Source organism: Vulpes vulpes, chromosome 7 (assembly GCF_048418805.1).
Source record: "Vulpes vulpes isolate BD-2025 chromosome 7, VulVul3, whole genome shotgun sequence".
Taxonomy (NCBI): Eukaryota; Metazoa; Chordata; class Mammalia; order Carnivora; family Canidae; genus Vulpes; species Vulpes vulpes.
This window is the reverse complement of record NC_132786.1, coordinates 20016251-20043322: the sequence shown is the minus strand read 5'-3', so window position 1 is coordinate 20043322 and position 27072 is coordinate 20016251. Positions and strand designations below refer to the sequence as shown.

Genomic DNA, 27072 nt, shown 5'->3' with positions numbered 1-27072 from the left:
GAACTATATGGACTCTATGGTTAAAGAAGTAAAACTTAAAATTGGAGAAATTCAGTTTTGATATTTTTCTGCCAGTTACAAAAGATTGCTGCTGGCTGACTTTAGTGGGAGAACTCTCTGGTCCAGCTATTTCATAAGAGCTTAGTTTGAGAACCATATACGGCCTTTTATCTAATGCTGTGATTTTTGTGATTTTACAACTTGTTTGAATTTTGGTTTTGGTTGGTTTGGGGAGTTGATTGCTTTTGTTTAGGGGTGGGAGGGTGTTATGTTTCTGCCTTTTTGGCAAGGATGGGCAAGGACAGAATTGTATATTTTGGGTATCTGAAAGGTAAGACATTTACCTTTTAATATTCTTTTTTACGTGTAATGGTTAATACTGCCCAATTATTAAATTTCTCCATAAAATAAGAAAATAAAACAGAACTCTTATAATTAAATTTTACCAAAGATCTTGTAAGTATCCCATATTTATTTCATATGAGATATCTGATTTCTTAAATACTACCAAATGCAGGGGAGTATTGGTTTTCTTATAATAGTCATATGTCTGCTTTTGAACTAGCAAAATCAACACAAGTATGATTATTAACTGGATATATTTTGATAAAACGCAACTAAACCCCTACTAAAAATCTCAGCAAGGGGCACCTGGGTGGCTCAGTCCATTGAGCATTTGACTCTTGGTTTTGGCTCAGGTCCTGATCTCAGGGTCATGGGATCAAGCTCAGTAGGGAATCTGCTTGAGACTCTTTCCCTCTGCACACATGGTCTCTCTCTAAAACAAATCTTAAAAAAATAAAAATCTCAGCAGTAGTTAATTAAATCAAAATTTCTATAAAAGTAGTTGGCTAAAGATACAGCCCCAAGTTTTTCTTTTTTTCGTTAAGTTATAGTTTACATACAATATTATATTAGTTTCAGGTGTACAAAAATGAGTCAATATTTTTATATGTCACAAGCTGATTAGCACGATAGGTCTGGTTACCATCTGTCACCATACAAAGTTATTACAATTTTACTGGCTATATTCCCATGATTTATTTACGTTATAACTGGAAGTCTATACCTCTTAGTCCTCTTCACCTGTTTCTCTTGTCCTTCACCCCTCTGGCGACCACCAGTTGTTCTTTGCATCTATATTTCTGTTATTCACTTGTTCTTTAGATTCTACATGTAAGTGAAATTACATAATATTTGTCTTTCTCTGTTTGACTTATTTCACTTAGCATAATACTCTCTATGTCTATCCACATTGTTGCATTTAAATGGCAAGATTTCATTCTTGTTTTATGACTAATATTCCAGTGTTTGTGTGACATCTTCGTTCATCTAATCAATGGACACTTGCGTTGCTTCCATATCTTGGCTATTGTAAATCATGCTGCAGCGAGCATGGGGGTACAGATATCTTTTCAAATTAGTATTTGCGGGGATCCCTGGGTGGCGCAGCGGTTTGGCGCCTGCCTTTGGCCCAGGGCGCGATCCTGGAGACCCGGGATCGAATCCCACATCGGGCTCCTGGTGCATGGAGCCTGCTTCTCTCTCTGCCTCTCTCTCTCTCTCTGTGACTATCATAAGTAAATACAAATTTAAAAAAAAAAAATTAGTATTTGCAATTTTGTTTTGTTTTTCAAAAATATCCAGAATGAAATTGCTGGCTAGTATGATAGCTATATTTTTAATTTTTTGAGGAAAGTCTGTACCATTTCCCACAGTGGCTGCACCAATTTACATTCCCACAACCATGCATGAGGGTCCCCTTTTCTCTACATTCTCACCAACACTTGTTCCTGGCATTTCCATGGAATTTTCTGGTGGTTTAGCAAGGACTTTCCGTTCTGTCTGGTCAAGATGCAACGTCTTTCAGTGTGAGTATTAGCCTGGCCTCGTGTCCTTCACCGGACACACCCAGCTTAGTATTCAGTCAAAAATTCAAGATCTCCGCACCGCCTTCTCTCGCTTTTCTAGATAGCTCCTCCTGTCTGGTTTTCTGCCCACAAATTCCACTTGGCTCCATCTCACCCAGACTTTGGTTTCTGTCTTCCTAACTCAGCGGGAGTGTTGTGCCCTGGCTGGGTCAGCTGCCCAGCCTGGGGAGAGATGTGGTGATTGGGGGGTTGGTTTGTTTGCTTGCCTTCTCCCTGGGAGTGGCAGTCCCGCCCTGCCTGTCGTCCAGGGTCTGAAGATAGTTGCACATATTTTTTCCCATTTTCTAGTTGTTTGCAGCTGGAGGCTACTGTAGTCCAGTCCCCTCCATCATAGCCAATTGAGCTCCATTGATACTACCCATACCTCTCTGCACTGAACTTTTCTGGTTGGAATGTGGAATTTCCATGTCGACTTTAGCTTAACACAATCTATTTGGAGTGAATACTGAACTTTTTACATAAAATATAGTTCTTTTTTTTTTAATATTTTTTATTTATTTATTCATGAGAATACACAGAGAGGAGACAGAGAGAGAGAGGCAGAGACACAGGCAGAGGGAGAAGCAGGCTCCATGAAGGGAGCCTGACGTGGGACTCGATCCTGGGTCTCCAGGATCATGCCCTGAGCTGTAGGCGGCGCTAAACCGCTGAGCCACCGGGGCTGCCCCATAAAATATAGTTCTATTTCATCTGCCCTTATTTTCATTTTAAACAAAACGAAGAGTAAAAAGAAAAGGCATCCATAGCTTTTTATGCCAAGGCTCTTGAAACCTCTCTCCCCACTGTCTGGTGCGCCCCCACTGGCGCTCAAGGTCCCAAGAACCCCTGTCCATGTCACACAGTCGCACAGGGATGAACCATCACAGCTCTTGTTCATCCGACAGTGTCATGATTTCATCTTTATGCCTGCAGAACACTTTTGCCGTTTTATGGAAACTGACTTAACAGTTGTTTTTAACACTTTGAAGATGTAATACTGTCTTTTGGCCTCCCAGTGCTTTGGATGAGAAGCGAATAGAAATTTTTATCCTTCCCTCCTCTGGATCGTACACCATTTCTTTCTGGTTCAAGAGCTGTCTCTTTCACTCTGGGTTTGATCACCAGAGGTCACATCTGGTTTCCCTTCTATGTGTCCTGCTTCAGGGATGCTGCATTTCCATGATGTTCTGAGTTGGTTTTTCACCTAACTTGGGAAGTTTCTGACTACTCTTTCTTCAAAGATTTTTTTCTATCTCATTCTTTCTCTTCTGGGACTTGAGTCACATGTGCATCAGGCCACTTGACACCATCTCACCAGTCTCTGATAGCACGTTCATCTTCAGGCTTTAGTGTTATTGATTCTGCACTTGCTAATTCTCCTTTGGGTGATCTCCAGGCTTATTTTCAACCTTATTCCTATTGAATTTTCAGTGAGATTGGGAACTTACACTTGAAAGATTTTGTAGGGCCTTTGTAAAGTTTTCTATGGTTGATTTTCCACAAAACGGAAATGAACTTTTTAAAATTCTTTATTTAAATTCAATTTAGTTAACATACACTGTACTATTAGTTTCGGGGTGGAATTTAGTGATACATCAGTTGCGTATAACACCCAATGCTCATTACCTCACATGCCCTCCTTCATGCCCACTCTCCTGCTCCCCCCTCCAGCGACCCTCAGTTTGTTCCCTAGAGTTAAGAATATGTTATGGTTTGCCTCACTTTGTCTTTATCTTAATTTTTCCCTCTATTCCCCTATATTCATCTGTTTTGTTTCTTAAATTCTACATATAAGTAAAATCATATAATACTTGTCTTTGACTTATTTCACTTAGCGTTATACTCTCTAGTTCTATCCACATCATTGCAAATGGCAAGATTTCATTATTTTTGATGGCTAATATTCCATTGTATATCTATACCACATCTTCTTTATCTATTCATCTGTCGACAGACATCTGGGCTCTTTCCATATTTTGGCTATTTTGGACATCGCTGCTCTAAACATTGGGGTGCACGTGCCTCTTTAAGTCACTATGTTTATAGTCTTTGGGGTAAATACCTAGAAGTACAATTGCTAGATTGTAGGGCAGCTCTATTTTTAACTTTTTGAGGAACCTCCATACTGCTTTCCAGAGTGGCTGCACCAGTCTGCATTACCACCAACAGTGCACAAGTGCTCCCCTTTCTCTGCATCCTCGCCAACATCTGTCATTTCCTGACTTGTTAATTTTAGCCATTCTGACAGGTGTGAGGTGGTGTCTCATTGTGGTTTTGGTTTTTTGTTGTTGTTTTTTTTTTAAGAAGCTATGTTTTTCTTTTTTTTTTTTAAGATTTTTTTTATTTATTCATGAAAGAGAGAGAGGCAGAGGGAGAAGCAGGCTCCATGCAGGGAGCTGGACGTGGGACTTGATCCTGGGTCTCCAGGATCATGCCCTGAGCTGAAGGGGGCGCTAGACCGCTGAGCCACCCGGGCTGCCCTCATTGGGGTTTTGATTTGTGTTTCCCTAATATCAAGTGATGTGGAGCATTTTTTTCAAGTGTCTGTTGGCCATTTGTATGTCGTCTTTGGAAAAAATGTCTTCTGCCCATTTCTTGACTGAAGGTTTTGTTTTTTGGGTGTTAAGTTCTTTATTGATTTTTGGAAACTAGCCCGGTATCTGATAAGACATTTGCAAATATCTCCTCCCATTCTGTAGGTTGCCTTTTGGTTTTGTTGACTGTTTCCTTTGCTGTGCAGCTTTTTATCTTGATGAAATCCCAGTCATTCATTCTTGCTTTTGTTTCCCTTGCCTCTGGAGATGTGTCTGGTAAGAAGTTGCCTGTGTTCTCTAGGATTTTGATGGATTCCTGTCTCACATATAGGTCTTTCATCCCTTTTGATTTATTTTTGTGTATGATGTAAGAAAGTGGTCCAATTTGATTCTTCTGCATGTGGCTGTCCCAATTTTCCTGACACCACTTGTTGAGGAGATTATCTTTTTTTTCCATTGGATATTCTTTCCTGCTTTGTCAAAGGACCATAGAGTTAAGGGTCCATTTCTGGTTCTCTATTCTGTTCCATTGATCTCTGTGTCTGTTTTTGTGCCAGTACCATACTGTCTTGATGATTACAGCTTTGTAATAGAGCTTGAAGCCTGGAATTGTGATGCCTCCAGCTTTAGGTTTTGGTTGTTTTTTTTTTTCCCCCACATTCCTTTGGCTATTCAGGGTCTTTTGTGGTTCCGTACAAATTTTAGAATTGTTTGTTCCAGCTCTGTAAAAAGTGTTGATGGTATTTTGATAGGGACTGCATTGAACATGTAGATTGCTTTGGGTAATATAGACATTTTAACAATATTTGTTCTTCATTCCATGAGCATGGAACATTTTTCCATTTTTGTGTGTGTCTTCCTCAATTTCTTTCACAAGTGTTCTGTAGTTTTCAGAGTACACAGATCCTTTACCTCTTTGGTTAGGTTTACTCCTAAATGGTTTATGGTTTTTGGTGCAATTGTAAATGGGATTGATTCATTGATTTCTCTTTCTTCTGCTTCATTGTTAGTGTATAGATTGCTAGATTTTGAGTTCTTTGAGGTGGGGACTGGGTCTTACTCATCTTTGTGTCATACAGACACCCCCTTCCCATCATCCCAGGGCCAAACACAGACGCTCATGTTAGTGGAATGGCATCCACCCTGGTGCCTGCAGCTCAAGGCCTGTGGGGCTGTGCAAGCAAAGAGCTGGGAAGCCTCTGTTCAGCTGAGTACTGCCATCATCTCAGAGCTTCCTAAGTGAGGTCCAGACCTAGAGGTGCTACCTGTAAACCATGTCAAAAACCACATGCTTGAAGAACAAAACCTTGCCATTTGCAATGACATGGAAAGAGCTAGAGAGTATTATGCTAAGTGAAATAACTCAAATACCATATGATTTCACTTACATACAGAATTTAAGAAATAAAACAGATGAACATAAGGTAGCAAATAGATGAACATAAGGTAGAAAAAAAAAAGAGTGAGAGCGCACGCTCAAGAAAATCCATGAGACTCTTAACTCTAGAGAACAAACCGAGGGTTACCAGAGGGGAGGTTGGGGAGAGGGCTGGATGAGGGAGGGCATGAAGGAGGGCCCCTGTTGGGATGAGCACTGGGTGTTGTATATAAGTGATGAATCACTGAATTCTACTCCTGAAACCAGTGCTACATAGTATGTGAACTACCCGGAACTTGAAATAAAACAAACACCATCTTCCCTTATCCTCGGTGAGGCTTTCTTCTCCACTGTTCATATTCTTCCGTCACCTATCATCAAAGCCAGTGTGGTCTGGCAGCTGTTTAATTCATCTGTTTAATCTGTTAATTCATCGCTGAACCTTTTGTCCTTCCTTCCTGTGGCCCCTGTGCCCCCACCGCTCAGCATTATAGACCTCACTGACCACCTAGGACCCAGGTTTCCATCTGGCTCTGGTGCTGTGAAAGCCACCTTCTTTGAGCTTCACTGTCACCATTCTGCTGCTTGAACCCATCCCGGCTGGCCATTGGCCATTGCATGGTTGGGGCAGCATGCGGCTATGTCCCCATCCGTCCTGCTCTCTAGCCCTCTGTGTCTTCACTGTGGCTCGAACAGGAGCAAGTCTTTGCATTCCGTGCCTTTTAGTCGAGTTTTTCTGCTTTATGTAAAGCCCATCCATCACGCAGGGGCTGGCTGAAATGTGCTGCCTCTGTGTTTTCCGTGCCTGCCCTGTGTTCATCTCTGTGCGTCCCTGTGCACAGAGCCTTCTAGAGGATGGCTTCACACAGTTGCCTGTTGAACAGTGTGGCAGGATGTTTGTCAATAAATACTGTCGGGGTGCCTGGGGGGCTTAGTTGGTTGTCAGCCTTTGGCTCAGGTCATGATCTCAGGGTCCTGGGATTGAGCCCCACATCTGGCTCTCTGCTCGGGGAGGAGTCTGCTTCTCCATCTCCCTCTCACCCTCCCCCTGCTTGTGCGTTTTCTCTCTCTCTCTCTCTCTCAAATAAAACTTTTTTTAAGAAAAGAAATAAAAATATAGAGGACTGTAAATGTATTTTCTCTTCCTTATGGCTTTCTTAATCCTTTCTCTAGCTTACCTTTATCGTGACAATATAGTATATAACACAGCATACACAATATATGTTAATCGACCATTTATGTTATCAGGAAAGCTTCCAGTCAACAGTAGGCTCAGAGTAGTTAACTCTTGGGGAGTTACCCACATTACATGGGGATTTTTGACTGCACGAGGGTAAGCACCCTCAACCACATGTATGTCAGCTGTACATACTCTTCTTTAGTTGTCACTGGCCTTTTTATATAGGACTGTCTTAATGTTATTGCCATCTGGATTTTAAGCTTTAAGAGGAGGCCAGGCTTTCTGATCACAGGCATCCCTGTTAGGCCCAACACAATGCTGACATGGGCATAATTTTTTGAAAGGCTGAGCTGGGTGGGGAAAGCTTCAGAGGGGCGAGGTGGAGAATCACAGTGTGGTGGGGACCACTCTTCTGATGAGTACTCTGTTTCCTGCTCTCTTGTGAGATGCTCACAGAAGCTGGCTTCAGAGGGCCTATTTAGCCAGTTGTTTAGGAAGGGAAACAGAGGGAGAGCTTAAATAATTTGGCCAAAAATAGCAACTAAGAAGTAATAAGGCTAGTGTTGATTTGAAACAAAGCTGAACAGCCCCAAAGTGACTTTTTCTTATACTGTGCCAATTAACCCTTTCTGCCTTGGGGAAATGGGTTGATACAGTCAGGCATAAATTGAACTAACAACTTAATTTTAGCATGATCTAACCATTTGTCCTTTTTAAACTAGAGATGCTGAAAATTTTCTGTATCCTTAAAAAAGAATGAATCTATGTCTCCATATGTGTTTTAAAACTTAAGTATAAAATAAATAAATAAATAAAAAATAAAACAAAACTCAAGTGTAGGGGTACCTGGGTGACTCAGTGGTTGAGCATCTTCCTTCAGCTCAGAGCGTGATCCCAGGGTCCTGAGATCAAGTCCCGCATCAGGCTACCCGCATGGAGCCTGCTTCTCCCTCTGCCTGTGTCTGTGCCTCTCTCTGTGTGTCTCTTATGAATAAATCAATATAATCATTAAAAAAATAAACTTGGGCAGCCCGGGTGGCTCAGCGGTTTAATGCCGCCTTCAGTCCAGGGCCTAATCCTGGAGACCTGGGATCGAGTCCCACGTTGGGGTCCTTGCATGGAGCCTGCTTCTCCCTCTGCCTGTGTCTTTGCCTCTCTCTCTCTCTCTCTGTCTCTCATGAATAAATAAAATCTTTTTAAAAATAAAAATAATAAGTGTATCAGAAGTTTTTGTATTAGGTTAATTTTTTTTTAATTTAAAGATTTTTAAAAAAATTTTAAGGTCTTATTTATGTGACAGAAAAAAAGAGTGCACAAGCAGAGGGAGCAGGATAGAGAGGAGGTTCCCCACTGAGCAGGGAGCCCGATGCAGGGCTCAATCCCAGGACCCTGAGATCATGACCTGAGCTGAAGGCAGACGCTTTAACTGACTGAGCCACCCAGGTGCGCTGATTTTTTATTTTTTAACGTAATCTCTACACTCAGCATGAAGCTCGAACTTGCAACCCTAAGATCAAGAGTCGTACACTCCACTGACTGAGGCAGCCAGGCACCCTTAATTATGTTTTAAATTTAGAAATAATTTATCTTCAACGAAATGTAAAGCGTTTTATATTTCCAGTATTTCTGAATTATCTTTGTTTCCACCAGCTGAATTATGGAACTCTGCAGTAGTTATGAAGTAATTATTTTGTTATATATGTTAACATTTATAAATAAGAATTTTTCTTATTTGCAGGTACAGATTTATGAATTAGAAGAACATAAGATTGAAACATGGAGGGGTAAGCACAATCGGGTGTTAAAAATCTTTTAATATCAGGGAAAAAATGTTCTGCTTAGCATGTAAAATGTTTTAACATCACAGATCCTTCTCTCCCTGCTTAATAAGCTATATTTAACACATTCGTTTCTATTTTAATCTCAATAGTGTACCATAGTATTGTAAATAACGATCCATTCTGTTTAATGGACATTTCTGGAGAACCTGCAGCAAGTCCATATATGAGGCTGGGATGTAAGGATAGGGTCAACCTGCCTTGGGCCCCTGCCAAGCCACCGCTCACTTCTGAATGAGGACTTCCGGCCTGCACACACGTCTCTATATGGACCTTGAGGAGGGCTTATGTAGATGGCTCAGAGAAAAGCCTGGATAGAAACGGAAGGACTTGTAGACAGAAAAATGTTCATTAAGTATTGAAAATCCGCCTACAATGATAAGCAACCTTTATGACTAGCACCTGCAAAATCTGAACATCCATTAGAACTCTCTTAAGGGGCAAGGGGCTCTTTTAATTCCCTTTAACCTGTAAGTTCCATTGAGTGACAGATATGATTTATAAAGGCTTTATCAAGTCAAACCAAAGTCCAACAATACGAGACCCGTATCTTAGCACGGCCTGTTATGAATATACAACTTAATACCAAGAGAGATACTTCTTATCAAACTCTACTGTATCAGTAATGTTAGACCAAGATTAAAGTTTATTTATAGTTTGATATTATATGGTATTCGGTAGTAATAATGTTAATGTCAAGATATTCTCGAGTGCTTTCTGTATAGAAACCTCAACAAGGCAAATTAATTACAGTGGATCTTTAGCAAGATAATTTGTAAAGACTACTGAGGTCCTCAGGATACAGATTTGAGCATTTGTTTGGTAAAATAAAACTTAGAACAAAAGTTTTAAGAGTGTTCTAACCTATGAAAATTAGTTTTAAAGGCTTTCGTGAGTGCTTAGTCTCTGGAGGGTGATAGTCCTTTGGTAGCCTTCTAGTGACCTCTGCTGGCACTGCCTTTTTTTTTTTTTTTTTTTTAAGATTTTATTTATTCATGAGAGACACAGAGAGGCAGAGACACAGGCAGAGGGAGAAGCAGGCTCCATGCAGGGAGCCCGATGTGGGACTGGATCCCGTGTCTCCAGGATCACGCCCTGGTCCGAAGGCAGGCACTAAACCGCTGAGCCACCCAGGGATCCCCTGGCACTGCTTTTTACACCCAATTGCTTGTCTTTGTCATTTTTACATCTATTGTAATACTGTTTTGAAATACTTAACTTTTACACGATGGCAGCATCCTGAAAACAGTTAACAAGTTGTTTAAAATAATCCTAAGTATGATTTATACGGTAGCATTCAGTAAATTAGATTTGATTTTGGTTTTTAATTCTTCTAACAGTTATCTGTAAAATGAAGAGTATTTTAATATTCCTTATGTGTGTAATAATTACAGACAGCAAATGTGTTACTAATTGCATATTTTCTTTCTATAAAAACAGAGCTTTATTTACAAGAAACATTTAAGCCTTTAGTGAATATATCTCCAGACGCAAGGTAAACTTGTAAAGTTTTTCTCCTTTGAAAACATTCTTTCAGATTCTTGTTTCTGTGATCAATAGATTTTTTTTTTAATCTAGATAGGGGACAGCCTCCATAATTCCAGATATTAAATTCAGTAAATTTAGAGACAATAGCAATCAGCCATTGTTTGTCCCAGGGATCGATAACAGGCTGGGAAAGTGGTCATACTGCCACACAGACCATCGGGGAAACTTGTTAATAATACTGCCCATTGCTGGGTTTCCCCTGCCACATGGCCTCTGGAGGGTCATGCCCAGGAACGCACATTACAGCAGCTCCCCCAGGAGTTGACCGTCTGCCTTGGCTAGACGTTGGTCCAGAGGTAGTTGGGAGAACATGTGCCCCAGCATGTGACAGGTGACCCAGGCCTTCCAGAATGGCTCTGATACATTTCCACAGTGTATGAAAATATTCTCCAAACTCTAAGCACTAGCGAGCAAAAGTAGAATACTAAATTTTATTAGTTTATTTCCAAGTCCTAAAAAACAAAACAAAACAGATAAACCCACCACCCTGCTGGTTGGCAGCCCCAGGAGAGGCCAGAGCAGCCCATCTGCTCCTGAGGGGCCTAGGCCAAGCTCCCTGTCACCTGGGCCTCCCTTAGTGGCCCTAGGGGTTCAGCCCTGCCGTTGCTTAGACAGCAGTATTCAGTACTGTTGAAAACCACACTCTTAGAGATCTGTAGCTTGTGCTCATATCTGGAATTAACTCAGACTGGAAAATCAAAACATTTACTGAGATACCCAATTTAAAACTTTTCCAGAACACTGCTTTAAGTCCAGTCAACCTTTTGTTGCTCTGATGTGAAAATACTGAAAATGCTTCTAAAGCAGGGGTGGTCCAGAATTTTACATCTTTCTTTAAAGCCTCCTAACAACTTTGATGGCTTTTCCCACAGCCTCTTCGATGCTGTATACTCGTTGATCAAAAATAAAATCCACAGATTGCCAGTTATTGACCCTATCAGTGGGAATGCACTTTATATACTTACCCACAAAAGAATCCTCAAGTTCCTCCAGCTTTTTGTAAGTAGATTTTAGTGTTTCTAAAGACATAGCTGCATCTACTTTAACTAATTTACTTCAAGTAAATTGGCTCCTGTCACCCTCAGTAGGAGACGTTGTTAATTTTGGAATTGGGATTGTTAGGAGGTCTCCATTTCTCAGCTGCAGTTTCTCAACTTACTACTATTTAAATTGTACATCCTCCAAGTTGATTCCAATTAAAAAGCAATCACTTTTCGGGGCAAGTATCGAAATAATAAAAACACTTGGAATTCTCTACTTAAGTTAGAATATTTTATCACCTAAAATATGAGGGCAGTAAAGCAATATACAAGTCATTCTAATTAAGAAACTGCTATGTGAGATAAATTGAGCCAATATTTATAGCAAATTGCCTTAGGATGCTTTATTGGTTTCATGGTTTTGGAAACATTTGAAAAATACTGTCCCCGGGATTATCTTACTGTAAATTGCAGTGACAGAAAAACACAAAGCAAATACAATTTTGGCAAGAGAGTACCATGTTGGTCCAAATTCAGGCTTTATTATCTATAGGTTTTTCTCAACTGCATTTGGAATGAGATGTCTTCTTAATCATAATATTGACCGCTTTGGTCAATATTTAAAGAGGCTCGGAAGGACCAGAGTATTTCCAAGAGGGCTTTAATTTTTTTTCATTTAGATTATATGCAGTGAATTTGAGATTAGAAGTAGTTGGTTAGCTAGGACCAGTAGGAGGCATCATTCATGGTTCAGAAGAGATGACGTGAAGTCATTTTTTTTTTTTTTTAAGATTTTATTTATTTTGTCTACGGCCATACCACCCTGAATACGCCCAATCTCATCTGATCTTGGAAGCTAAGCAGGGTCAGGCCTGGTTAGTACTTGGATGGGAGATTTTATTTATTTTAGAGAGAGAAGAGGACAGAGAGAGACTTTTAAGCAGACTCCACGCTGAGTGCAGAGGCCACCAGGGGACTTGATCTCACAACCCTGAGATCATGACCTGAGTGGAAATCACGGGGTCAGATGCTTAACCTACTGAGCCACCCAGGTGCCCCGTGAAGTCAAAGAACTTAATAGATATTAAAAATCTACATCACATTAGCTTCCCCATATCCTTCCATTAAGGAAGTAAAAGAGCATTTCTAGTGTGATACAAAGGAGCCAATGCTCCTTCTCCTGGAGCCCTGCCTCAATTTTGCCAGACAGAAGCACAGAGGGTTCAGTAATAAGGAGAAATCCCTTGTCCATCAAGCCACTTCTACATTTTAGTAGTTTACATGTAAAACGAATTCTCTTCATGGTTAAATAAATGCCAAGAAAGAAGGTAGGAAATTTACCAAAACACGTAGTATAGAGATGGTGGGACAATTAGGGGCGTATGAAGATTGTGGCTCAGACGTCACCTCTGCTCACGGAGCCGCCTCAGCATCAAAGCTGAGTGGGACCCAGGGTGGGGCCTACATGTGTCAGGCTGTTAGCCCCTCTACTCCTCAGAGGAATCACTTTAAGATAACATTAATCATGAGAGCTATATACAAGCATTGATGACGTGTCAGCTACTGTCCTGAGCGCTTCACCAGACACAGCTAATCCACACCTCTGCCTCCCCAGGTAGGTATTTTTATTAATCCCATTTAATAGGTAGTGAAGTGACTTTTTGTGTCACCACTGGCAAATGGCAGAGCAGTTTCTGAGCGGCGGCCTCCCTCCCCACTGCAGCCTTGCCAGCAGGGAGGCCCTTGCCAGCAAGCCATGATGTAGCTCAGGCCCCAAGGGTTAAACCCACCCCATATCTCCCAGATGCCACGAGGTCCAGTCCAGCCCGTACTCATGGCCATGATGCCGCAGACCAGAAGTCCCCACAGGAGGCAGGCCTTGGGGATTTTCTCTTCCATGGAGAGTAGAGGAGGATGCCTCTGCAATACTGCCTTATATTTGGGCCAATATGGTAATTAAATCCTGCTCTTAGAATATTCCATTAGAGGTTTTCAGATTAAAATACAGAATTTTATATAAATTTCAGACCCTGATTTTTTTCTGAATTGAGATCATTTTCTGAGAAAAGTGGCCTTAGCCTTGGAGACATTTGACAGTTAGCCTAAGCGTGGAATGGAACAGGGGTTATCCTGCATCACGATGGGCTAGATGACCTAATAGGTCTTTCTTTTTTTCTCTAAATTTCTAGGATTCTCATGATTTGAATATTGATGAACTCTTTGACTTGAACATTTTGTTTCTTCTAATTGTTCATCTTTTCCTGATAATTATAAGGTACACCAGGAGGACGGAACCAACCATACCCTTTATACAAGGTGGATTTTTGAAACCGTAGACCTTATTTTGTTTTAGTCAAACGTGACCCTAGACTTCTCTCTTCTGACTTCTCCCTCCTCCTCTAAAACAGCCCATGAAAAGAAAAGTGAACTTTCAGAGGTTCTTTCAATTCTGTTCAGCTGGCTTGTTCCTTGCTCCTAGTAATCACAAGCTGAAGTCCTCCAGAGGAGAGTGCAGGAGTAGGGTGGGATGGGGTGAGGACTAACTTAGCCGCAGCACGGACTGCTCCCACCAAACGCTCTGGGTTTGGAACTGTAGGAGTTTTTCACAAATAGTATTTAGTGCTGACGGCAGGACATAAGAGTAAAGGATTCTTGGTGGCTATGGGTCTTAATTTCCAAAGAGACCTCTTCTTCCCTCTTCTTTCCACATTTTCAGTGAGTGAAAGAGAAGGGAACATCACAATGTGCGTGCTCTACAGTATTTTACTAAGTAGTTAAATATAAGTTTAGACCTATCAGCCGATTTGAACAAGAACTACAATTTTTATATGTAACATTTCCATGTTAATTCAGCCATCTGGGTAGATTGGTAGAGAACACTAACTTATAATGTGTTATACATAGTTTTTCGTCCAAGTGTGGACATGTGAACATTATAAAGGTCTATCTGGGCTCTAGAGCACTTGTATTTATCTTCCTGTTTAGATGTCTGATATGCCAAAGCCTGCCTTCATGAAGCAGAACCTGGATGCCCTTGGAATTGGGACCTACCACAACATCGCCTTTATCCACCCAGACACTCCCATCATTAAAGCCTTGAACGTCTTTGTAGAAAGACGAGTGTCGGCCTTGCCTGTGGTGGATGAGTCAGGTAGGGGGTTTGGTCACACGAGGGCAACAGAGACCATGCTTTGTCTTCTGGGGGCAGACTTATTGTTAAGTGGTCAACTGATCAGATCGGGCGGGTGGTGGGCAGGGGTTGGGGATGGTAATTTAGATATGGCGGATCAAGTCAGCACCAAGGAACATTCAGGTTAATGAGAACTCTAAACTGGCTTATCTTCACATTTTCCATTAGGATGTGATTTCATGTTTATTTAGACAAATTTGTTATTTAGCAAGGTTGTTAATTGCTAGTGTCTGGTTGAGATGGATTTTAAATGTTATTTTTTGTTTCCAAGATATTTTTCTAACATATGTTTTCATTTTTAGGAAAAGTTGTAGATATTTATTCCAAATTTGATGTAATTGTAAGTATTTTTAATTTTGTCACACTTGTCATCTAGAATGTATTTAAAACATAGCTTTTCTGGATGTGCGGATCAGATTCCATAGACTGCCCATACTCATTGTACTTAGCGTTCACTAGGCTTAGCAGTAAATAATATATTAGCATTATATAGTTATCTTTTCAGTTCATGTGTAGTTTATCCATCACTGCAGCATGTGTAAATATCTTAAATTGCCCTATTTCTGTGTATGAAATGTTAATTCTGCCAACAGGCAAGTGCTTGGTGCACACATGATTTCGGGAATCCCTTGCTAGTTAGATCCCATTGTTTGCTGATTGGGAAGCACTATTCTAAAGAAAGCAAAAGTATTGAGACTTAAAGTCCTGTTTTATATATATATATATATATATATATATATATATATATATATATATTTTTTTTTTTTTTTTTTTTTTTTTTAAGATTTGATTTATTAGAGCACATGAATGAGCAGAGAGTGGCAGAGGGAGAGGGAGAAGCAGACTCCCCACTGAGCAGGGAGCTCAATCCCAGGACCCTGGGATCATAACCTGAGCTGAAGGTAGATCTTTAACCACCTGAGTCACCCAGGTGCCCCAAAAGTCCTACATTTTAATCCCTGTTGTAAATCTACTAGAGGTAGTGCTACATCTTTCCACTGGATGCTTGCTTTTCCTCATTCATTTTAAATGCACTCCCTTAGGGGCACCTGGGTGGCTCAGTTGGTTGAACGTTTGCCTTCGGCTCAGGTCATGATCCCAGGGTCCTGGATCGAGGCCTGTATCAAGCTCCCTGCTCAGCAAGGAGTCTGCTTCTCTCTCTGCCTGGCAGCTTCCCCTGTTTGTGTTCTGTCAAATAAATAAAATATTTTAAAAAAAATAAATGCACTTCCTTAGAGTTTTATGGTATTTCTAAGAAAGGGAACTGAAACTCTCATAGGCCCAACTGTGCTCATCATTTTTTGACCTAATGTTGGATCCCAGCAGTAAATACTTCTTTTCAGCCAGCTGTCTCAAACCCTTTTGTGTCCTTTATTCTGCTTAACAATAACAGACATCAAAAAATAGGCTAACTGGAATCTGGTTGAGTAGGACCCTCTGAGGTTAAGGCCATGTGTATCTGGGGCCCGTCCGGCCTGCCCTTCCTCCATGATGCCTGATCCTGAGGAAACCCTGCTCCCTGGGCTCACAGGGAAAGCCCCTCGTTGCCGGCACCCTAGGGCGCTTCTTATCCTTTACAGATGTTAGTCCACCTCTCCAAAGACTTGATTCGCTCAGGCTATAGAGCCTTGGGTGGGGGAGGGAGGATTCTTCTGTAGGACATGTAGACACTATGTATCAAGGTTGCTCCACAACAAAGGTATACCTCATCCGTCGTAAGCTGTAGTTATTAATGATGAAATAACACTAGTGGCATGTTCTAACCTGTATCTAAACTGACGTAAGATGAACATTAATGTTTTTTTTTTTTTTTTTTTTTTTTTTTTTTTTTTTTTTTAAAAATTTTTTTTTTTTAATTTATTTATGATAGTCACAGAGAGAGAGAGAGAGGCAGAGTCACAGGCAGAGGGAGAAGCAGGCTCCATGCACCGGGAGCCCGACATGGGACTCGATCCCGGGTCTCCAGGATCACGCCCTGGGCCAAAGGCAGGCGCCAAACCGCTGCGCCACCCAGGGATCCCATGAACATTAATGTTTTTAAAGATCAGGTCCCTTTAAACTTAACTGATTTTGGTTATTAATGGAAATGGAAATAAAAGGACATAATTCATTGTTACTTTATTACAGAACCTTGCTGCTGAAAAAACCTACAATAACCTAGATATCACAGTGACCCAGGCCCTCCAGCACCGTTCACAGTATTTTGAGGGTGTTGTGAAGTGCAGTAAGCTGGAAATCCTGGAGACCATCGTGGACAGAATAGTGCGGGCTGAGGTGAGGCAGCTGGCCACACTCCTCCCTTCCTCCCTCCCCCGCATCCCTGCCCCAGCCTCCACACCAGGTACTCACTGGCAGTGATGCTGCAGGACTGGGACTGGGAATCGCAGGAAAGCAGGTGAAGCAGCGGTGAGTCAGTCGGATATTGTGCCTTCCCTCTCCAGAACTAGCATGTCGCTTGACGCGTAGGCCTGGAAATGGTCCTTGAATTGAACTAATAAGTAAGAGACTTTCATGATTTAAAAATACATAAGTAGAAAAAAAAAATACATAAGTAGGAAAACAAATGTCCCAAGAGCTTTGAGTTTCATTAGGGTATTTATGAATTTAAAGTTAAAAATGTGTGATTATATAGTTTTAACAAAGTAAATGATAAAATGCCTTGTGATCTTTTTAAGTTAATTTTCTCTGTCTCCTGATTTAAATAATAGTAGATGGTCTAATAACCACCTCCTGACCCTCAGCACTAAGGTGCCCTCGTACCTTACTGCATATAGGATTTGGGGATGTACTTTGGGTAACACAACTAACTCAGGATAACCATCCCCCCAAATCATTTCTTTCCTTTCCTATTAGACAGGGATAGGAATGTTTTCCTGTTTATCACGCTCTAGGACTTGGAGGATGCAATCATGTTCTTTCTGGAACAATCCCCGAGTAGGCAGGATCTATTCATAATGGCACGTCTGCTCTGGTACTTTTTATTTATAAACATGAGAATGCAGTCCAAGAAGAAAAGTCCCTAATAATTTCTTAGGCTCACAATGGGCGATCTTAACATGACATATGTAGGGGGTGGCATCAGAACACTCCGTTGCGGGAGCCATCAAACAGAAACACAGCCATGTTGTTGTCATTGAGTGTTGAAGACTTCCACCCTACCCTGTACTCACCTGAGGGGAGCCCCCTACCCCCCCTTACCACTGTCGTGGCTTTTGAAACCTATTTCACTAGCACCTCAATATGAACTCTTTCCTTTTTCTACTTGAATTTAATATCCAGCATTCTAGTTTTCCAAAGAGTTTTAATTGACTTAGGAATACATCTTAACTTTTTAGTAAGGTCCTTAGAATTATGTGCCTTTGGAAGATCATAGGTAATGATCCTAATTATTCATAAGGACAATAGACATCCGTATAATGGAATCCCTACATAACAATGTAGAAGAGTTTTTGGTTGATACAGAAAAAACATTAGCAATGTATTAAGAGAAAAAGCCAATTACTGTATATAATATAATTCTATTCATTTACATGCATCTATATAAGTAAAAGAGTCTAGAAGGACCCACAGCACAGTAATAACAGTAGCCGTTTCTAGGTGGCAGAGTTCTGTCTCAGGGGGAGAACATGGAGAATGCAGTGCTCCTCAGGTCTCAGCTGTCTTGTTTGAGCATGTATTATTCTCAGGTAAAGGAAGTAATTAGCTTGTCCTTTCAGTTCATCTGGCAAGCAACAGAAACTTCTAAGGAAATGGGTCATTGAGGAAAATAAAGCTGTAATTCAACACTTTTCTCATTATGCCTCTTGACTTCTTTCCCCATTAAAATAATTTCTTCCACCCGATGACTCCTTGCTGGTGGACCAAGGCCAGTTTTAGCTTAAATACAGTTGTTGGGGAAAGGGTTTCCAGTATCAACGATGATTTGGTTTATTTATATGACATATCACACCAGCTTTTTGATACCCAAGAATATTTGCTAGTTTAGACTCAGCAACAAATGCCAAGAAAATATTTCTGGTCATCATTTCTGCCTGGTAGAATTAATTCTCCAGGTAAGTTGGCTGCCCTTGACCTTCAAAAGAGTTATTTAATTAGCATTATTGAATGTTAACAGCAACAAAGTGTGTCACATATAGACTATAAAGCATTCTCTGACCTAAATATAAGCCGTTATTTTAATTTATGATTTATAAACTATATAATATAAATTAAAATAATAGTTAAATAATTGTGTTGTATCACAGGAATATTGAAGACCCTAAATTTTTGAGAAAAACTTAAAGTTTTTTTTTTTTTTAAGATTTATTTATTTATTTATCATAGAGAGAGAGAGAGAGAGGCAGAGACACAGGAGGAGGGAGAAGCAGGCTCCATGCCGGGAGCCTGACGTGGGACTCGATCCCGGGACTCCAGGATTGCGCCCTAGGCCAAAGGCAGGCGCTAAACCGCTGAGCCACCCAGGGATCCCCAGAAACTTAAAGTTTATTTAACTAATCTCTACTTTCAACATGGGGTCCAAACTCAGGACCAAGATGAAGAATCGCATGCTCTTCTGAGCCAGCCAGGCGCCCCTAGGGAATCTTTTATAAATGATGTTGTCATGAGCAAGATAACAAAGTAATTTTTTTTTTTAACTCAAAGCAAGCTAGGACATGAAACAGCATCCCCAACACAGTATCAGAGATAAATCTAAAAACAGAATTTCCTTCTGTTTCCATCTCCTTCCTGTGCCCCCCATGGTGTGTGTTGGGGGGCGGGGGGCTGGGCTGCCTCAGGCCTACTTGCTAAAGCTCAGAAAACAAGCTCCACGCCTGCTCCCTCCTTCTGTGTGCTAAGGATGCTTTTATTAGAGAAATACCTCACAATGCTGGCCATTCGTTTATAAAAGACCTCAGTAGAAAATAAGATGCGGGGCAACCCTGGTGGCTTAGCAGTTTAGCGCCACCTTCAGCCCAGGGTGTGATCCTGGAGACCAGGGATGGAGTCCCACCTCGCTCCCTGTATGGAGCCTGCTCTTCTCTCTGCCTGCCTCTCTCCCCCTCCCTCCCTCCTCCTCTCTCCCTCCCTCCCTCCTCCTCTCTCCCTCCCTTCCTCCCCCTCACTCTCCTCCTCCCCCTCCTTGTCTCTGTTTCTCTCATGAGTAAATAAATAAAATCTTTAAAAAAGATGATGTATAAAAAAAGGAAAAAGAATCACGAAAACACTTTTTTTTTAAAAATGAGATGTGAATACAGTCTGTTTCACTTTGTTATAGTTCCTTTATCGTCTGACCTATAGGAACATATTAAAATATGAAGCTCATGGAGAAAAGACTATAAAAAAAGGAAGAGCCAGGACCTCTTCTGGATATCTTTCCCATGTAAATCCATATCTGATAGTTATTAGAAACTGAAATACTTTAAAAATTTTAAAGCTTATGTTTAAGAATATCATGGCTACTTAGTACTTCTTGTTTTGAGTTGTATCATTCATATATTCATATTCTGAAAGTTGAAAACAGCAGGACACAGCTGGCTAATTTTTCCTACAAGTAGTTAAAATCAGCATTGCATCTTGACTTTAGAGCCTAAGACTTTTCACGGTTCTGTACACTGGTAATGTCTCTTATTTGCAGGATGGTAATCCCCTGATATGGTATGTGAAAGACATTTTTGCTAATATCCATCTTAGAACCTTCTGTAAACTTTGACATGTGACCTGTTCTCTTGTTTGCAGGTCCATCGCCTGGTGGTAGTGAATGAAGCAGACAGCATTGTGGGTATTATCTCCCTGTCAGACATTCTGCAAGCCCTGATACTCACGCCTGCAGGTAGGTGTGCCGACTGCCGGCCCTCCCCTTAGGGTGCCCAATGGGCAGGGGGACAGGCAGGGTACCACTAGCAGCTGCTCCCCATTGCCCACATAAGATCTTGGCTTCATGTGCATTCCTCTGTAAACTGTGTTCATTTGCTGTATGGTTGTCCTTCGTAGTTCCACTGCTCTAGTTGGGTGACAGAGACAAGTTTATAGAACGTACCCTTGGGAGCCTCCGGATTCTGTGCCAGAGTCACCTTTTCCATGAAAAAGCTAAGACATCTCTAGTTTTGATTTTTAGGACTACTACCTGGAAAACCTAGGAGGGAAATTCATCAGATTCTAACTATTGAAACCATCATCTACCCTTTAAAAAAAAAAACAAAAAAGCTAGTGTTTTGAGTATATACAACAAAAGACCTAAACCCAAACTTTTTTCCATTAATACTGTATTGGAAATTACATTAACTACAAAACAGCATTGGTGGCTACTCTCATCATCTGCCAAACCAACCCTGGAGCATGCACTCAGGCCACAGTGGACAGGGGAGGAGGGGGCTCCAGGAATGAGGGGCTGGCATCTCCTGTGTGCCGTGTTTAACAGTGACAGGTGGGCTGAAAGGTCCTAAAACCACCAGCCTTCTCTTTCTCCTCCCTGCTGGTCCCCTTTCCACCCCCATTAAGTACAAGCAGTCCAGCCTTGGGCCACACTGACCTGTGCCAAGATGTGCCAAGACCACAGACCAAGTTACTTCTGGAGTATACATCAAACACTAAAGTGTGCATGTACCAGAGAATTCTTCTTGAGTTTGGAAATCAAACTGGCCAAGACTAGGTTTCAGTCTATGCTCATCTTGAATCCCTGCCACCAGCAAGAAACATCACAGCCGCCACATGAGAGCACCAAGGATGTAAGTCCAGTAGCCCAGCAGCACCTGGAGGTTGTCCATGGAATCGGAAACTCTGGAGATGGGGCCGCATACAGTCCTTTTCAATCTCAGGTGGTAGGGAAACCGAAACTCAAAATAATCTTCATAATCATGAAATAGGGATAAAATGACTAAATGAATGTGAGGCTGTTGACAGCATTATCTGTAATAACCTAAAACTGGAAATAACCCAAACACCTCGCAGAAGCAGCAGATAGCCTTACAGTTGTTCTGTGGGTGCCCCACAGCATTGACCGTGAACCTCCATTGCTCTATTCGACCTCACACACATGATAGCGAGCAGAGGAGCAAGACCAGTCCAGGGAGTGTGATGACGCTCACAACTTACACAGCTCCTTCCTGCACAGGGGGAAAGGCCTCCTCAAGAGCAGACTCCTTGCAGGCACACATAACCTGGCACCTTCAGGAAAACACCCCTTTCCTGGGCAGCAGGCCACGGCCGAGGCACATGTTGGCCCAGCAGCGTCAGGGTGAATGTCGGCCCTCCTCTGTCTTGGGGCCAAGATTCCTTATTTGCAAACCCGAGAGTAAACAAGTCAAGTTCTTTATCCTCTTTATGCCTACTGCCCCAGACCATAAGAATGAGAATGTTGGCTGGGACCCTTGGCTGGCTCAATCAGTGGAGCATCCGACTATTGATCTCAGCTTTGTGAGTTCAAGCCCCACACTGGGTATAGAGATTACTTTAAAATAATTTTTTTTAAGTTTTTTCATTAGGGCACTGTGGTGGCTGGCTTAGTCCATGGGCATCTGCCTTCGGCTTAAGTCATGATCGCAGGATCGTGGGATCGAGTCCTGCATTGGGCTCCCTGCTTTGCAGGAGTCTGCTTCTCCCTCTGCCCTTTCCCTCTGCTCATGACCTCCCTTCCTCTCTCAGATAATTAAATTTTTTTAAGTTTTTTAATTTAAAAAAATGAGAGAATGTTGGGCTGGATGCATTTACATTTCCATCCACATTTGATATTTTAAAAATTCCAAGTCCCTAATACTCCTCTGTGGGGAGGAACCCTGTTCCACAGCCGGAATTTGAAATGTGCGTTACCATAGAAATAATGTTCTAAAGATAGTTGAATTAGAATTCTCTACAACATAGTGTGTAGAACACTATTTGGGAATATGCTCTGTGTTCCTAATAACTGCGTTATGAGTGAACATTTGGAGCAGAACTCTCCCAGAACTCAGATCAGCTCCTTCAGACGTTCATACACGTGAGAGACGGTGCTGGGTAAGCATCAGGTGAGGAGTCCAGCCCAGTTCACCTGACTCCCTCATGCCCTCAGAGCTACCTGAGTGTGGGCAAGCTACTCACCTCATGTAGCCCCTGCCCATGCAGCTATGGAGAAAGCAGGCTGCCATAGGCCCTCATCCCTCCTGAGGTACTCTGAGATGAAACCAAAACCAGGCATGGAGCCGTTTGTGCACGACAAGGCACCGCACCCTTGGGGAGCTGCACTGCTGGGTGAGTGTTTACAGACTAATTGGTAAGAAGCACTTTTAGAAAGTGTCCATCTTTACACGAATAAAAGGTACCACCAGAGGTTATTCTTTTCCACAGCTGATGGCCACGGTCTTCCGTTAAGGATACTGAGTTGCTGTAATAAGAGTTTCTTTAGAAGTAGCTGCTGGAAGAACTTAGGCTGTCCAAACGAACCTAAGTATATGCACACACGTCACTAATGAGTACATAGTCTGATGGCAGGAGCTACTGCTTTTTTAGCTCCTTATTTTTATAGACCACTAATCTCTTTCAAAAATTTTCTTGTGCCTGAAGATAAAATAGAAGCTGCTGTGAGGAGAAATGTGGTAGCATTCCTACCAACCCGTTTGGAAATACGCCAGCCAGATATGAGTAGTTGTGAATGTGCAAATATCCATAAATATGTTTATTGCTTTTTTAAACATTTTTATGAGTATGTACAGGTGCACCTCAGAGATACTGTGGGTTTGGTTCCATTTGCAAGAAAGCGAATATTGCAATAAAGTGGGCCCAAGGAATTTTAAAACTAGAACCTACACGCCTTCATCGAAAGACACTTTATTGCTGAAACCCGCTGACCGCCATCTGAGCTTTCAGCGAGTTCCTGATCTTTCTGCTGGTGGAGGGTCTTGGCGCCGCCGGGGGCTGACCCATCAGGGTGGTGGGCGCTGGAGGCCGGGCGGCTGTGTCTCGTTTTATTCCTTAAAACAAGCCAACCGTGCAGTTTGCCGCATCGATGGCTCTCCCGGCACGAACGGTTTCCCTGCAGCCGGCGGTGCTGCTCGGTGGCACTGCACCCCCCGGAGAGCTGCCTTCAGAACAGTCCATCCTCGGGCCCGCGGGGTTCCACCAGCTAAGCTGCTGTCCTGTTCCCAATCCTTGGTTGTCATTTCAACTGTCTTCACGGTGTGTCCACCAGGAAGAGGCCAACTCGGGAAACCACTTTCTTGGCTCGTCCCTGAGAAGCACCTGCTCGTCCGTTCACGTTTGGTGCTGAGCTCGCGGCCGTTCAGTCCCTCAGCTCCACTCCTCGTCTGGTTCTCTCGCTGTTTCTTCGTTGCTTTATTTCAAGAACACAGGCACAGTAGACTTAGCATCATCCTTAAGGACCCTGAGATTTTCAAAATGGTCACCGAGCACCAGCTTCAGCCTCGTCACCAGCTGCACTAGCCCCTCACGGGAGGGTCAGCCTGGCCTTGGAAGCCTTGGAGCCGGCACTGACCTCTCCTCTCCAGCTGTGAAAGTCCTAGCTGGCAGCTTCTTCCAGTAGAACCTGTTTCATCTACACTGAAAATGTGGTGTTCAGTGCAGCACCCTCATTGGTTATCTTAGCTAGGTCTTCTGGAAAACCTGCTGCTTCACATTGCACTTCTGTGTCGTGGAGGTGGCTGCTTTCCTTACACCTCCCTAACCAGCCTCCCAGCCTCAGACTTTCCTTCTGCAGCCTCCTCCCCTCTCAGCTGTCCTAGAACTGAAGGGAGTCAGGGCCTTGCTCTAGATTAGGCTTTGGCCTAAGGAACGTGTGTGATCTCCTGCTGTGATCTCCTGTCGGAACCACTGCCACTTTCTCCACACCAGCAGTAAGGCTGTTGCTCTTTCCTATCATTCATGTGTTCCCTGGAGTAGCACTTTTTTTTTTTAAGTTGATTTAAGTAATCTTCTACACCCAGTGTGGGGCTCAAACTAATGACCCCAGGACCAAAGGTCGCTCTTCCTACTGAGCCAGCCAGGTGCCCCTGCAGTAGCACTTCTAATTTCCTTCAAGAATGTTTCCTTTCAAAAAAAAAAAAAAAAAAAAATGTTTCCTTTCATACAACTTGGCTCACTGTTTGGTAAAAGAGGCCTGGCTTTCCACATGGCTCACACCAAACTTAATCACTTCTAGCTTTTGATATAAACTAAAAGATGTGCAACTGACTGTTCTTTTCACTTGAACATTTAGGGGCCACTATAGGGCTGTTAACTGAGGGAGGCCCAGGGAAAGGGAGAGAGATGGGTAGCAGCTAGTCAATGGAGCACTCAGAACACACACATTTATTAAGCTGCTCTCTTATATGTGTGTGGTTCGTGGTGACAACAAACAACCACAATAGTAACATCAGAGATCACTGAGGGGCAGCCTGGGTGGCTCAGTTGGTCAAGCTCTCAGGTCTTGATCTCATGGGTGGTGGGATCAAGTCCGGCGTCAGGTTCCTTTTTTTTTTTTTTTTTAATTTTTATTTTATTTATTTATGATAGGCACACAGTGAGAGAGAGAGAGAGAGGCAGAAACATAGGCAGAGGGAGAAGCAGGCTCCATGCACCGGGAGCCCGACGTGGGATTCGATCCCGGGTCTCCAGGATCACGCCCTGGGCCAAAGGCAGGCGCTAAACCGCTGCGCCACCCAGGGATCCCCCGGCGTCAGGTTCCATGCTCAGCTCAGCAAGGATTCTACTTGAAAGCTTCCCTCTGCCCCTCCGCTCTCTTCCCCTTGCCTCTTTCTCTCTCTCAAGATTCAAAAAAAAAAAAAAAAAAAGTCACTGATTACCGTAACAGGTATAATAATGAAAAAGCTTGAAACGCTGTGAGAATTCCCAGAATGTGACAGAGGCACAGAACAAATGCTTCAGAAGTTGGGCTGCTGTGACTGCAGGTGGGGGTGAGGAGCTTGGAGCCACCTGCTCGTTTCCCATCCCCACCTCCAACACCTAGAACATTCTCCTAAGGCACTGCAGAACCCAGGGAAGACCACCAAGGAGGAGGCAGAGCACCACTCCTGCTGGGTGTAGGACAGGCCCAGCTGCAACATATTTTTACGTTGCTTTGACACTTTCATTTCTCCATCTACCAACAGGTGCCAAACAGAAGGAGGCAGAAACAGAATGACCACTGTGAGTGGAGCAGCCCTTGGAGGAGAACTTAAACAGATTCGGGGTCACGCTTTGCCTCATGAACACGGACCGTGACAGAGACAGTAAAATGGCTAAGAATGTATATCAGGGTTTAGTGATGGGTATTTTTTCCAGTGATATTGAAACTGAGCATAAGAAACAGAGTTTATGTGTTTGAAGATTCAGGCTTGCGTTAAAGACTGTTTTCAGACGTTTGTCTGAACGATTTCAAATGCTGTATGTTATTAAAGTGCACTGTGTCCTGAAATTCTTATTACTTTTCATTTCAAAGAATTCACTGGTCTGTAACAGGTAATATGACATAAGGCGAGTGCATGGCCTATTCAGACCTAGTGCCTTATGTCAGAACACGCGATATGTCACCATTGCGGCCCGTGGCAGCTGGAGCCACACGGTGCTGGGGCGTGAGCGTCTTTGGACCTTTACCAAATCAGTTTGTTTCCATTAGATTTGTCGAACAGTTGTGATTTGGATATAAATAATTACTTTATAAAACTTTAACGACAGTTTTATGTTTAAGTGTCTGTTCTGAACTATAATATAAACAAAACTGCTTTACAACAGCTTTATTTATTTCTACTTTCATGCAGTTTTTTACACATTGTGGTGGGTAAGCTTCACCACACCCATCAATAAACCATTGGTTGTTATTTTTAAATGGCAAATTTCTCATTTAAGTTTGGATCTGGAAAAGACAGGACTTCTCAAATAGCCACTGTTAGGTTTTAAAGGGTGAAGTTTCTGAAAAGCACGTGTGGAGAGCTGTTCTGTGAGACTGAAACCAGGCAGCGGGTGTGAGGAAACAAAAGTGCCGGGAAGATGTCTATTTTTTTCTTGTGTATTGAAATGTAAAATCATAATGTTTGTATGATTGCTGATGCGATTGTTTTTGTAAATTTTATTGTGGCATATACAGTATTGTCATATGATTGAAAAGAAACACAACGTTTCCTAATGTAAGTGCTCTGAAAATGTCGACACTGTATATATAGGAGTATAGTTTGATTTTTTTTGTTTGTTTGGGGTTTTTTTTTTTTTTTTGGCAGATTGAAAAATTAAAATAAATCTTACTATCGACCATTTTGTTAAAGTTCTTTAAAACACCATGTATTTCAACACACATTAATTAAAAACCTATATGCTGTTTCCCACTTAGATGTTTCTCCCCAAATGAAGGAAAATATGAATTCTCATTTTCCTGTTCCCATCATCAGAAAAGAAGAACCCTTAATGACTTGATTCATAAACTTTATCACTCTCCATTATTAAATAGAACATATTTAATTAAAAATCGATGTGCACATTTTCTTGTGCCCAGCCATCAACTTCTTTTATTTCCTACTAGGACAAATAGAGAGCATATGAGTCTGTTTCCCCAGAGAAACAACTATGGTTGTGACTC

General features: G+C 42.1%; 1 protein-coding gene across 36 annotated transcripts in view; it reads left to right on the top strand.

Annotated features, from left to right (window-relative positions):
* Positions 1 to 26748, top strand: part of PRKAG2 (protein kinase AMP-activated non-catalytic subunit gamma 2) — a 268436-nt gene extending 241688 nt beyond the window's left edge. For 21 of the 36 annotated variants that reach the window (XM_072763168.1, XM_072763164.1, XM_072763160.1 and 18 more), the window contains 8 exons: positions 8741 to 8786; positions 10281 to 10335; positions 11261 to 11387; positions 14354 to 14519; positions 14861 to 14898; positions 16686 to 16832; positions 20274 to 20367; positions 25613 to 26748. In XM_072763168.1, the coding sequence (XP_072619269.1) occupies positions 8741 to 8786; positions 10281 to 10335; positions 11261 to 11387; positions 14354 to 14519; positions 14861 to 14898; positions 16686 to 16832; positions 20274 to 20367; positions 25613 to 25644 (705 nt within the window). In that variant the 3' untranslated portion in view covers positions 25645 to 26748. Of the gene's footprint in view, positions 1 to 8740; positions 8787 to 10280; positions 10336 to 11260; positions 11388 to 13557; positions 13685 to 14353; positions 14520 to 14860; positions 14899 to 16685; positions 16833 to 20273; positions 24359 to 25016 lie in introns of all 36 variants that reach the window. The other 15 variants (XM_072763173.1, XM_072763161.1, XM_072763174.1 and 12 more) reach the window with 6 other exon arrangements.
* Positions 26749 to 27072: the final 324 nt, after the last annotated feature.